This window comes from Mustelus asterias, chromosome 2 (assembly GCF_964213995.1).
Source record: "Mustelus asterias chromosome 2, sMusAst1.hap1.1, whole genome shotgun sequence".
Taxonomy (NCBI): domain Eukaryota; kingdom Metazoa; phylum Chordata; class Chondrichthyes; order Carcharhiniformes; family Triakidae; genus Mustelus; species Mustelus asterias.
In genome coordinates, this window is record NC_135802.1 from 132,379,156 (window position 1) to 132,391,755 (window position 12,600).

Genomic DNA, 12,600 nt, shown 5'->3' on the forward strand with positions numbered 1-12,600 from the left:
CCGACTCCTGAGCACAATTTCTCTTTATTTACACTATTTAAATCCTTTATGGTTTTGAGCACCTCTAACAAGTCCTGTTATAAAAAGAAGAATCACAGCTTCTCGAGTCAATTCACACCAGTTATCCTTTATCCCTTGAGCCATTCTAGTAAATCTCTTGTACAGTTTATCTGAAGACTTTGTCTTCCTGTGTATCATACCTCAGCTGCATCCAGACTAGTGCTTTACATAGGTTCCGTAAAACGCCTTGGCTTTTGTATTCTATGCCCCTATTTGCGAAGTCCTGGATGCCAAATGTTTTATTAAGTGTTGTTACCATTTTTAAAGATTTGTGTCATCTTCGTACAATGAATACTATAAAAGAAGACCAATCAGCTCACAAAGTCCAAATCAGTATCTACATCAAAATAATACCATTTTACATGTGTTGTCTCTCATTCCTTCTACAAAAAACGTATCACCTCACTTTTCTACATTGAACTTCATCTGTCACGTAGCTGACCATTCCACCAGTGCGGCTTTGTCTTCTTGAAGTCTTATCACTATTTTCCTATTTGTTAACTACACTTATCTGCAACTATTCAAATTATACCCTGTACCCTCCAAGTCATGAATGTCTATCAAAAACAGAACCTGAGGATCACAAACTCTCCAGTCTGGAAATAAAAGCCATTCACCACAACTCTGTTTTAGCCAATTCTTTATGTATGCTTTTTAAAAATTCATTCAAGGGACATCAGCATCGCAGGCTAGCCAGGATATATTCCTTAGTGCCCTTGAACTGAGTGGCTTGCTAGGCCATTTCATAGGGCAATTGAGAGTCAACCACATTGCTGTGGCTCTGGAGCCACATGTAGGCCAGACCAGGTAAGGATGACAGATTTCCTTCCCCTTAGTGAACAAGATGGCCTTTCTGACAATCGACAATGGTTTCATGGTCAGCAGTAGATTCTTAATTCCAGATATTTTTTATTGAATTCAAATTCCACCAACTGCCGTGGTGGGATCAATTCGGGTCTCCAGAACATTAGCTGAGTTTCTGAATTAATAGACTAGTGATAATACCACTAGACCATTGCCTCTCCTTTTACCCCTTGGGCTTCCTAATATGTCATACATTTATCAAATGCCTTTCTAAAGCAGTGGTTCACTACCTTATGCGGATCACTGGATTGTCATCAAAAGCTTTTGCGGACCACAAGCTGTTCTGAACTTTTTTTTTAACATACTTATATATCACCGGGTATTAAAATTGTAGCTATTTCTAATAGTTTATGACTTTCACACAAATGCATTGCATTCGTCACAGCACATTTACTTGCAGTAGGCTTATCAGTGGAAACAGATAACACCCACCTAATCATAGAATCCCTAGAGTGCAGAAGGAGGCCATTCAGCCCATCGAGTCTGCATCGACCACAATCCCACCCAGGTCCCATTCCCATAATCCCACATATTTACCCTGCTAATCCCCTGACACTAGGGACAATTTAGCATAGCCAATCAACTTAACCTGCACATCTTTGGAGTGTGGGGGGGGGAACCAGAGCCCCCGGAGGAAACCCACGCAGACACGGGAAGAATATTCAAACTCCACACAGACAGTGAGACCCGAGGCCGGAATTGAACCGGGGTCCCTGGTGCAATGAGGCTGCAGTGCTAACCGCTGTGCCACCGTGCCACCATAATGTGAAGGCAAATGTTGTTTCGCAGACGTCAAACGCTGGATGTCAGCTTCCACGGATGATTGTCTCAATGGGAGACCTGGATCAATGTTAAGTTTATTTCAATATTTTGTTTTCGTTACAATAAGCCCAGAAAATCAAGTTTCACAAAGGTAGGTTGTAGGAAAAGTCATCAGAAACTTTACTGCCTTGTCAGACAGTTCTGGGTATTCAGAAGCTTAAAGAAAGCCAAAAGTCAGTCAGGTAGTTCTGAGAAAAATCTAGCTTTACAGCACTGTCACAGGACAGTGGCTGCTTTGCTCTCTGGGGGTCAGGCTTGCGAGGATATAATCATTAAGGCTTGCAAAGGGATTTTGTATCCAGTTGAACTTTGTGTCAGTAACAGGGAAGTATTTGCGTAGCTGTGTTTTCAAACTTTGCAGGTGTTCTCTGATGTCATGTTTCACACTGTATGGAAGCTGCATTCCTGCCGTGGCCAAAAGATCTGACAGATTCGCAAACGACTTGTAATTTGACTGCTCGAGTCATTTGGTTCACATCTGTTTGCTTCATCGCCGTTTCTGTTTTGTCCTGCACATGAAAAATGGCATTGACTTTCCTTAAAGACTCAGATTGAGGCCAGTTATGTGGTCGAAAATATCTGCCTTAAATGCCTATTTGGCAAGTCACTGAAAATCGCTGAAAGTTTGTGAGAGTTCAAGCTTGAATCAAGTAAAAAAAATTCTCACTTCATCACACAACTCGAAAAGACTCGCTGGTACCTTTCCTTGGCAGAGCCCGCGATCCTCAGTGTGCAGAAGTAGTTGATGGAGATCATTGCCCATCTCGTAACATAGAGCTGTAAATATTCACAAATACAGTGGACAGGCCTTGATAAAGTTAACCATTTTAATCACTATCTCCAAAACGGTCATGAGGTCAGCAGGCGTTTTCTTTGCAGCTAACAACTCCCTATGGATGCTGCAGTGATTGGCTGTTGCTAGCAGAGCCACTGCTCTTACGAGCATAACAGCCCCACTGTGTTGGCCTAACATCACACAGGTCCCATCTGTGCTAACTCCTACACATTTTGACTATTCAATCCCATTGCGAATTATCATGTAACATTGATTATGTTACATCCAAGGTACACGTGTTTTTTTTTCTCCATGGACTACCTGCAATACCCTCGCGAATCACCAGTGATCCATGCACCACAGGTTGGGAACCATTGTTCTAAAGTCTATAAACTCAGCATCAACAGAACTCCTTTAAAATTGCAATCAATTCAGTCAAATACAATTTGCCCTTAACAATTTCATGCCAGCTATCACATTAGTCCATGCTTGTCCAAGTGGCTGTTAATTTTCTTGAGGAATATTGTTTGTAAAAGTTTTTCTATCACCATTGTTAAACTGACTGGCCTGTGATTGCCAGGTTTAACCTTCTCCCCTTGGTTCAATGTCAAACTTTGATGACAATACTCCTGTAAAGAACCTTGAGGAGTAGACCTCAAATTTGTTCCACCATTCAGTAAAGTCATGGCTGGTCTCTGACCAAACTTCAGATTACTGCCTGTGTTTTATATTCCTTCATATCTTTGGATAATGGAAATCTACTAATCTCCGATTTAAAATTAACTATTGATTAATATCAATTGCTGTTTGCAGAAGAGAGTTACACTTATATCATTCCTAGACACTCCAACCAGCAGAAATAGCTTCTATCTGCCCTATTTGTTCCCTTAGTATCTTGAAATCTTTGACTGGATCATCCTGAAGTCATCTAAATTCCAGGGAAAGTGATCTTTGCTTGTGTAATCTCCCCTTGTGATTTAATGTTTGGGAGTCCAGGCATCATTCTGGTAAAACAAAAGCAGAATTCTGTAGATGCTGGAAATTTGAAACCTGGATCTTGTAGCTCTTGATCTTTTGATTGAGGATTGCCAACATGACATCAGCTGTCTCAATTTATCTGCTTCCCACACTCACTCCAACTTATCTCTCTCTCTGAACTGATAGAACTTTGTTCTCTCGGGTCCAGCCTTAACATTGTCATAAAAACTGCTGATCAAGATTATGATGCTTTTATCTGGTGTACTAACCTCGATGTCTCGGCACTCTACACCAGCATCCCCCACGATGATGGCATTGCTGCAACGGCCTCAGTACTCAATGTCGTCAACTGCCAGTTTCCAGATGCAATTTTACAACTCATCCGCTTCATCCTAGACCACAATGTCTTCACCTTCAACAACCAGTTCTTCATCCAGACACACGGAACAGCCATGGGGACCAAATCCGCACCTCAATATGCCAACATCTTCAAGCACAGGTTCGAACAAGACTTCTTCACCACACAGGACCTTCAACCGATGCTATACACTAGATACATCGATGTGAAGTAGGCAATTTTCCAAAAGCCATATTGGCACCATTCATAACGTGCCTACAATGCAGAACGGAACACCCGGATGGATATTCGTTCAAACCCCCTCTGCACAGCTGAGAGACCTTTAAATTTCAAAGCCAACGAAAGATCCTTATTCTGCCCAGCAACAGCGCGAAGCTGCATTTTAAACCGGCCTTTGGCCAAGGAAGGTCGGGATATCTGCGAGTCAAGACCGAGAGTGGGCTATATGGCATAACCAGACTATCAATAAAATATTACAGGAATAAAATGGCCAAGGCAGGCAAAGAAACTTAACAAACTAGGGTAAAAGGAATAAAAGATGAGATTAAATCTCCCTACACACAGCAGGACAAAATGACATTAACACCTAATCTCGCAAGCAGGGAACACAGACACAAAACAATGAGGTCAATAGATATAAGGGGACACATAGAGGGGATAATGGGAAACACATTAAAACACCGGGGCAAGAACAGGTCGTCCCATTAACACAAACACACACCATACAAATGCAAATTGACAAGCCTCCCAGAGAACTTCCTGACCCGACAGACCACTTTATACATATTGTAAAAATGCATAATCAAATGTTCCCGCTCGAATTTGGATCCCTATAAAGATCCAGAGCTGATGTGAAAGGATTGAGATCAACGTGGCCAAGCCACTGTTTCTAGGCTGGTTACGCTGTTCTCCCTGGGATCCCAGTAATTGTACAATAAAGAAAAACACTTTGAACGTTGCCTTGCGACTCGACTTCTTTGAATGCACTGGTACAAGGGATTTTTCCCTACAACAGATGATATTTTCTTCCTTTGGACTCATGGTGAACAATCACTGAAACAACTATATGATGACATCAACAAGTTCCATCCCGCCATCAGACTCACCATGGACTACTCTCTGGAATCGGTTGCATTCTAGGACACGCGCATCTCCATTAAGGACGGTCACCTCAGCACCTCACTGTACCGCAAGCCCACGGATAACCTCATGATGCTCCACTACTCCAGCTTCCACCCTAAACACGTTAAAGAAGCCATCCCCTACGGACAAGCCCTCCGTATACACAGGATCTGTTCGGATGAGGAGGATCGCAACAGACACCTCCAGATGCTGAGAGATGCCCTCATAAGAACAGGATATGGCGCTCGACTCATCGATCAAGAGTTCCGATGCGCCACAGCGAAAAACCACACCGACCTCCTCAGAAGACAAACATGGGACACGGTGGACAGAGTACCCTTCGTTGTCCAGTACTTCCCCGGAGCAGAGAAGCTACGGCATCTCCTCTGGAGCCTTCAACATGTCATTGATGAAGACGAACATCTTGCCAAGGCCATCCCCACACCCCCACTTCTTGCCTTCAAACAACCACACAACCTCAAACAGACCATTGTCTGCAGCAAACTACCCAGCCTTCAGGAGAACAGTGACCACGACACCACACAACCCTGCCACAGCAACCTCTGCAAGACGTGCCGGATCATCAACACGGATGCCATCATCGCACGTGAGAACACCATCTACCAGGTACACGGTACCTACTCTTGCAACTCGGCCAACATTGTCTACCTGATACGCTGCAGGAAAGGATGTCCTGAGGCATGGTACATTGGGGAAACCATGCAGACGCTACGACAACGGATGAATGAACACCACTCGACAATCACCAGGCAAGACTGTTCTCTTCCTGTTGGGGAGCACTTCACTATAGTTAAGAAAGGCCACCAACACCTCTACTTTCTCAGAAGACTAAGGAAATTTGGCATGTCAGCTACGACTCTCACCAACTTTTACAGATGCACCATAGAAAGCATTCTTTCTGGTTGTATCACAGCTTGGTATGGCTCCTGCTCTGCCCAAGACCGCAAGCAACTACAGAACGTTGTGAATGTAGCCCAATCCATCACGCAAACCAGCCTCCCATCCATTGACTGTGTCTACACTTTCAGCTGCCTCGGCAAAGCAGCCCAGATATTCTATCTTCCACATTCTTCCGTCGGGAAAAAGATACAAAAGTCTGAGGTCACGTACCAACTGACTCAAGAACAGCTTCTTCCCTGCTGCTGTCAGACTTTTGAATGGACCTACCTTGCATTAAGTTGATCTTTCTCTACACCGTAGCTATGACTGTTACACTACATTCTGCACTCTCTTGTTTCCATCTCTATGAATGGTATGCTTTGTATAGCGCGCAAGAAACAATACTTTTCACTGTATACTAATATATGTGACAATAATAAATCAAATTAGATCAAACCTCCACCTGGACCATAATCCCACTACCAAATGTCAAGCTGTCACTGATCTTCTCTCCTCTGGAGATCTTCCTTCCATAGCCTCCAAACTCATAGGGCAGGATTTTCCAGCCACGCTCACCCTAAGCCTGGAAAATCCCACCCGAGGTCAATGGACCTTTGTATGGTCCTGTCCCTTCCATTATGATTCCCATGGCAGGCAGGACGGGAAAATTCCGCCCTCAGCCTCCCAACCTCGAACAACCTGCTTCTACCTCTTTCCCAAAATCCATAAATTGAATTTGCCCGGGTTGACCCATTTTTCAGCTTGTTCCTGCCTCACTGTATTTCCTATCTTGACTCTACTTTGTTCCTCCCCTTGTCCAATCTCTCCCTGCATACATCCGAGACTCTTCTGATGTCTTACGTCATTTCAAGTTTCCTGTTTCTAGCCCTAACTGTCTCCTCTTCACCATGGACATCCAATCCCTCCAGTCCTCCACTGCCCACCTGGATGGTTTGAGAGCTGTCCACTTCTTTCTTGAATGGAGACCCAAACAGCCCCCGACCACCACCAAATTTATCCATCTGACTGAACTTGGTCTCACATTGAACAACTTCTCCTTCAGCTCCTACAAAGAAAAGTTGTTGCTCGGTGCCCACACGGGTCGTAGCAATGTCTGCTTTTTTGTGAGATATGTGGATCACTCTTGTTCTGGTATATTGATTACCGCTTTCTGCTCCCATCCTGAACTGAAAAACTTTCATTGCTGTTGTTTCTAATTTTCACTTTTCTCTCTCCTTCACTTAGTCCATCTCTGGCCCTTCCATTCCCTTCCTCGACTACTCTGTCTCCATTTCGAAGGTTAGACAATCGACAAACAATCAGTATTCACTACAAGCCCATGTTCTCCCGCAGCTACCTTGACTACACTTCCTCACACCTGCTTCCTGCAAGTGTTCTCTTTCATTTCCCAAGTCTCTCTTTCTCTGTCGCATCAGTTCAGACAATCCAACTTTCTATACTAGTGCTTTCAATATGTCTTTTTCCTCAACTAAGGAATTTACCCCTGCATGGTTAACAGGGCCCTCCACTGCGTCTGACCTATTTCATGAAATTCTCTCACTCCTCCCTCCCACCTGGAAGAAGGTGTAACTGGGGTGATCAGTTGTTGTCCTCACCTTCCATGTACCAGTCTCCATGTTCAACAGATCATCCTCTGCCATTTTTGCCACATCCAGTGTGATGCCACCACCAAACACATCTTAGCCTACACTACCCTACCCTTTCAGTATTCCGAAGAGGACAGTTCCCAGTGTGACATCCAATCCATTTCTCAGTTACCCTTAACACCCTCTCCTTTTCCAATGGCACTTTTCCATGTAAGTGCAGGAGATGCAACACCTTCCCTTTTACCTCCTCCCTTCTCAACATTTGTAAGAGGAATTTTCTGAGGTGTTTCCACTGGGGTGCTCTGTATTTGTTGAATGTCACTCAACCAATACATAGACTGCGAAAGACAGTATATAGTTAAAGAACGAAAAGGAATTTATTTGCTAATGCATCAGGAGAGAGACACAGTCAATGAGGAGTGACTGTCCTCTTTGCCCAATATTGCAAGGTAAAATTATTATATTATTCTGAACATTTCAATATCCTGCCTAATCTCGTCAATCAGACTGAAGGGTCCAATCACAATATTCAACATTATTACCTTAGCTTATAACGTTCCACCTGTCAACAGGAAAAGGAGATTATTAGCTTATTGCCCATGTAGGTTCCTTCCCCTTTACCTAGGAAACCTAACCCACGTCATTACTAGTAACCAAGGCCATAGCCAACACCTGCAAATCTTAATTGGTGAAAGGAGTCACTCTTTCGCTGGAACCAGGCCTCCTTTATCAGCTTGAGAGACTGCTCCAGCCTTGCTACCCATGAACGAATTTGCTTCCTTAAATAGCAGGCCTATGATTTAAACTTATTTTCATGTATCCAAAAACAGATAACAGAAGCTGCCTTTCTGTACTCCATTGTATTAAAATAATTCAGCCTGTCTAACACTGTGTTTCCCATCATGCTGCATTCAGAATGAAGTTGGCCAAGGCCCACAATACATATATATTGAAAATACAGTTTAAGCTTATAATACTTGGTTAATTTGTGGTTGTACAGTTTATAATATCTTTGCAGTTTATAATACCTTTGTATATTTTGTTTCAGGCACATTATGAATTCTCACTATATATATATAAGGCACTTTATAATTACCTTAACCTAATCAATTTATTATAGTAAAACTAAATTGAAGGGCCTCGTACTAAGAAATCTGTATTACCTGCCATCAACATTCAAAGCCTCAAATGAAATAGCAAAATACTTGTCCAACTTTCAGTTTGGTATTCTGTATTCGCTCCAAATGGGGTGGTCTCCTCTAGATTGGGGAAACTAATTGCAGACTGGGTGATCACTTTGTGAAACACCTCCATTCAGTCTGCAAGCATGATCCTGAGCTTCCTGTTGCTTCTTATTTTAATTCTCCACCTTACTCCCACTCTGACCTTTCTGCCCATGGTCTGCTACAATGTTTGAGTGCAACTCACCGCAGGCTGAAGAAACGGCACTTCCCCTTTTAACTCTGCATTTTACAGCTTATTCAACACTTGATTTCAACAATTTTGTGCATCATAACCTCTGCCTTCACTTTGCTCTTTTTTTTCTGTTTCATGTTTTTTCCTGTTTCTTTATTCTTTCACATTGCATGGGCGGCACGATTGCACAGTGGTTAGCCTTGCTGCCTCACAGCGCTAGGGACCTGGGTTCAATTCCTGGCTTGGGTCACTGTGTGTGTGGAATTTGCACATTCTCCCCATGTCTGTGCGGGTTTCCTCCAGGTGCTCTGGTTTCCTCCCACATTCCAAATATGTGCGGGTTAGGTGGATTGGCCACCTAAATTGTCCCTTAGTGTCACGGGGACTAGCTAGGGTAACATGGGATCATGGGGATAGGGCCTGGGTGGGATTGTGATTGGTGCAGACTCGAAGGGCTGAATGGCCTCCTTCTACATTGTAGGGATTCTATGATTCAGACAGCTGCTATCCAGCCACGATGATCTGAAATGTTAACTCTGTTTCTCTCCACAGATGCTGCCAGACCTGCTGATCATTTACTGCCTGACTGAATGGCATCCCATCCACCACCTTAAATCATGTTGACGCTTTATAGAACCTTAGTGAGGCCGCACTTGGAATATAGTGTTCAATTCTGGTCGCCACACTACCGGAAGGATGTGGAGGCTTTGGAGAGGGTACAGAAAAGATTTACCAGGATGTTGCCTGGTATGGAGGGCATTAGCTATGAGGAGAGGTTGGAGAAACTTGGTTTGTTCTCACTGGAGCGACGGAGGTTGAGGGGAGATCTGATAGGAGTCTACAAGATTATGAGAGGCATGGACAGAGTGGATAGTCAGAAGCTTTTTCCCAGGGTGGAAGAGTCAATTACTAGGGGGCATAAGTTTAAGGTGCGAGGGGCAAGTTTTAAAAGAGATGTATGAGGCAGACTTTTTACACAGAGAGTGGTGGGTGCCTGGAACCCGTTGCTGGGGGAGGTAGTGGAAGCGGATATGGTAGTGACTTTTAAGGGACGTCTTGACAAGTACATGAATGAGATGGGAATAGAGGGATATGGTCCCTGGAAGCGTAGGGGGTTTTAGTTAAGTCAAGCAGCATGGTCGGTGCAGGCTTGGAGGGCCGAAGGGCCTGTTCCTGTGCTGTAATTTTCTTTGTTCTTTTTCTTTGTTAAACATTCATTTGCTCGGCTAATGGCACACTGTGACTGTGTGTGTACCATCTACAAGATGCACTGTAGGAGCTCACCAAGCCTCCTTCAGTAGTAATTTCAAAACCTGTGACCTCAGCCATCCCGATAAACAAGGCCAGCAAGGGGAACAGCACTACCCTTCAAATTCCCCTCCAAGTCGCGCATCTAATTCCCTGACTTGGAATTATGTCACCTTTGCCATCATTAGGTCAAAATCCTGGAATTCCCTCCCTCATGGCGCTGTAACTATACATATATAACATGGACCGGCAACATTTCAAGAAAATGGCTTACCGCCACATTCTTAAGGGAAATTTATTGATGGAGATTAAATGTTGAGTAATTACACACCAGTTACAGAAACATGTCTAAAGATTACCACCAATTCTTTTTTAAACTCATGGAGAACCTAATCAAAAACTTGCTGTAAGTTCCCTCCTAGTAACATCAAAAAGATTCAACTAGATTAGCCAGATATGACTTAAATAAATCCATAATGACTCTCTCTGATCAGCTTAAATTTGTCCAAGTGCTCAGTATGTGATGTGCTTTGAGGACATGACTATGCAATATGAGTATGTCCTTTTCCTTCTCTTCATTTGTATTGCAGAGTTATGCACACAATCTGATGAAGGACAATTTTTTCACTCGGAGGGCGGTGAATGTCTGGAACAAGCTGCCAGAAGTAGTAGTAGAGACGGGTACAATTTTGTTTTTTAAAAAGCATTTAGACAAGTTACATTGGTAAGATGGGTATAGTAGGATATGGGCAAAATGCGGGCAATTGGGACTAGCTTAATGGTAAAAACAAGGCGGCATGGACAAGTTGGGCCAAAAGGCCTGTTTCCATGCTGTAAACCTCTATGACTCTTAACCATCCGTGTATTTCCAACATTGCTTTGGCTATGAACTAGTTGGCTTTGGCCACTCCTCATTTATGTACCTGTTTTATCCTTTCAAGAGATGTGGGTGTTGTTGGCAAGTTTTTTTTATGACAGTTAGTGATGATTTCGAGAAGCATCATTACTGAGATTGGCTTTTAATGATGAATTTTCATTAATTGAATTCAAATTCCGTTTGAATCCATGTCCTCAGAGTACTAGCCTTGGCCTTTGAATTACTAGTCCATTTTTTCACCATCCCCCCATCTGCACCATCTGAAATTCAAAATCCTGAGGTGAATGAGGTCATTCATTTTCAAAGATTTCAAGTAGAAGTGACCCTGTGGAAGGATTGGAATCAAACATATTCCCTTATCCTGGTCAGGCAATAAATGGGTAGGGATGGAGCACTTTAATCTTATTAGGTGGCTGAGCAGGCTCGAAGGGCTGAATGGCCTACACCTGTTCCCTTTTTTTCATGGTCTTATGGAAGTTGCGGTAAGTGTTTGAATCTGGACTTTGGTTGAGGACATTATCAGGCTTGAACATGGTGTTCCACATTTGGCCCTTGCAAACACTAACTTACTAGATATTTGAACAATATCTGGAAGATTACTGTCCCCCCCCTATAGAACTACCTTTAGGAGAGGATGGTTCCAGCCAGCCATCAACATAACCTCACAGCTGCAGGTGGCTCCTTATTACCATCTAGTGGCAAATAATTTTATTGCGATGACTGTTTTTCCACATTAGAGTGGAAAAATCCTCTTCATGATGCTGAACAATTCTTTCCTGCCATCAATCAGTCTTTCTGTTGACTGAATACATATTAACTGAGTTAATCATTTCTAGTTCGACAACAGTATGTTTTATAAGTATTGCCACAGCCACAATATAATTCTCTTCCTATATTTTTGAATACATTGTAACCAAGAACACGAAGTTTCTAAGCCTCCCATTGTTTGAGACAGGAATCCATTATCCCATTTGTCTACTGTGCTCAACAAGCAACAATGTGGTGTTCAGTATCTTTATTTATCACCCTTTAAGCATTTACACACATGTACTCTAAATCAATCTTAATCTATCTTCTGTCTGATCCCTCCAATTTATTCTAAAACTTTATTTCTCTCTGTGCACTTTATTATCTACGCTCTGGTGTTTTATCTTCCTCCCTCTGCTAAATTAGTTTAAATACTCCCCCACAGCATTAATTAACTTTCCTGTGAGGAAATTGGTCCCAACCATGTTGAGCTGCAACCCATCCATCTTATACATGTCCCAATTTCCCAGGAATTGAGGTCCTCTCACCTGCACTATTTTTCCAGTCACAGATTTTTCTGCCTTACTGCTTCAATGCTCACTAACATGTGCTACTGGGAGTAATCTAGAAATTACTGACTTTGAGGTCCTGCCCTATAATTCCTCCCGAGCTCTTGAAATTCTGCCTGTAGGACCTCAAACCATTCCCCACCCCCATCATAGGTTCCAAATGAAATCAAATTATTCGCTGATAGCTATTTGCTTCCTCCACCTGCACAAAATGTTCTTCACCCATTCAGTAATGCCCTTTATTCAGATACCAGGTT

General features: G+C 43.0%; 1 protein-coding gene across 1 annotated transcript in view; it reads left to right on the forward strand.

Moving 5' to 3' along the window:
• The window catches only part of LOC144503838 (N-acetyllactosaminide beta-1,6-N-acetylglucosaminyl-transferase-like), a 69,902-nt gene extending 60,359 nt beyond the window's left edge, over nucleotides 1-9,543 (forward strand). Inside the window, exon 2 of the mRNA XM_078228786.1 lies at nucleotides 9,455-9,543. Coding sequence (XP_078084912.1) covers nucleotides 9,455-9,492 — 38 coding nt within the window. The 3' untranslated portion in view covers nucleotides 9,493-9,543. The remainder of the gene's footprint in view (nucleotides 1-9,454) is intronic.
• Nucleotides 9,544-12,600: the final 3,057 nt, after the last annotated feature.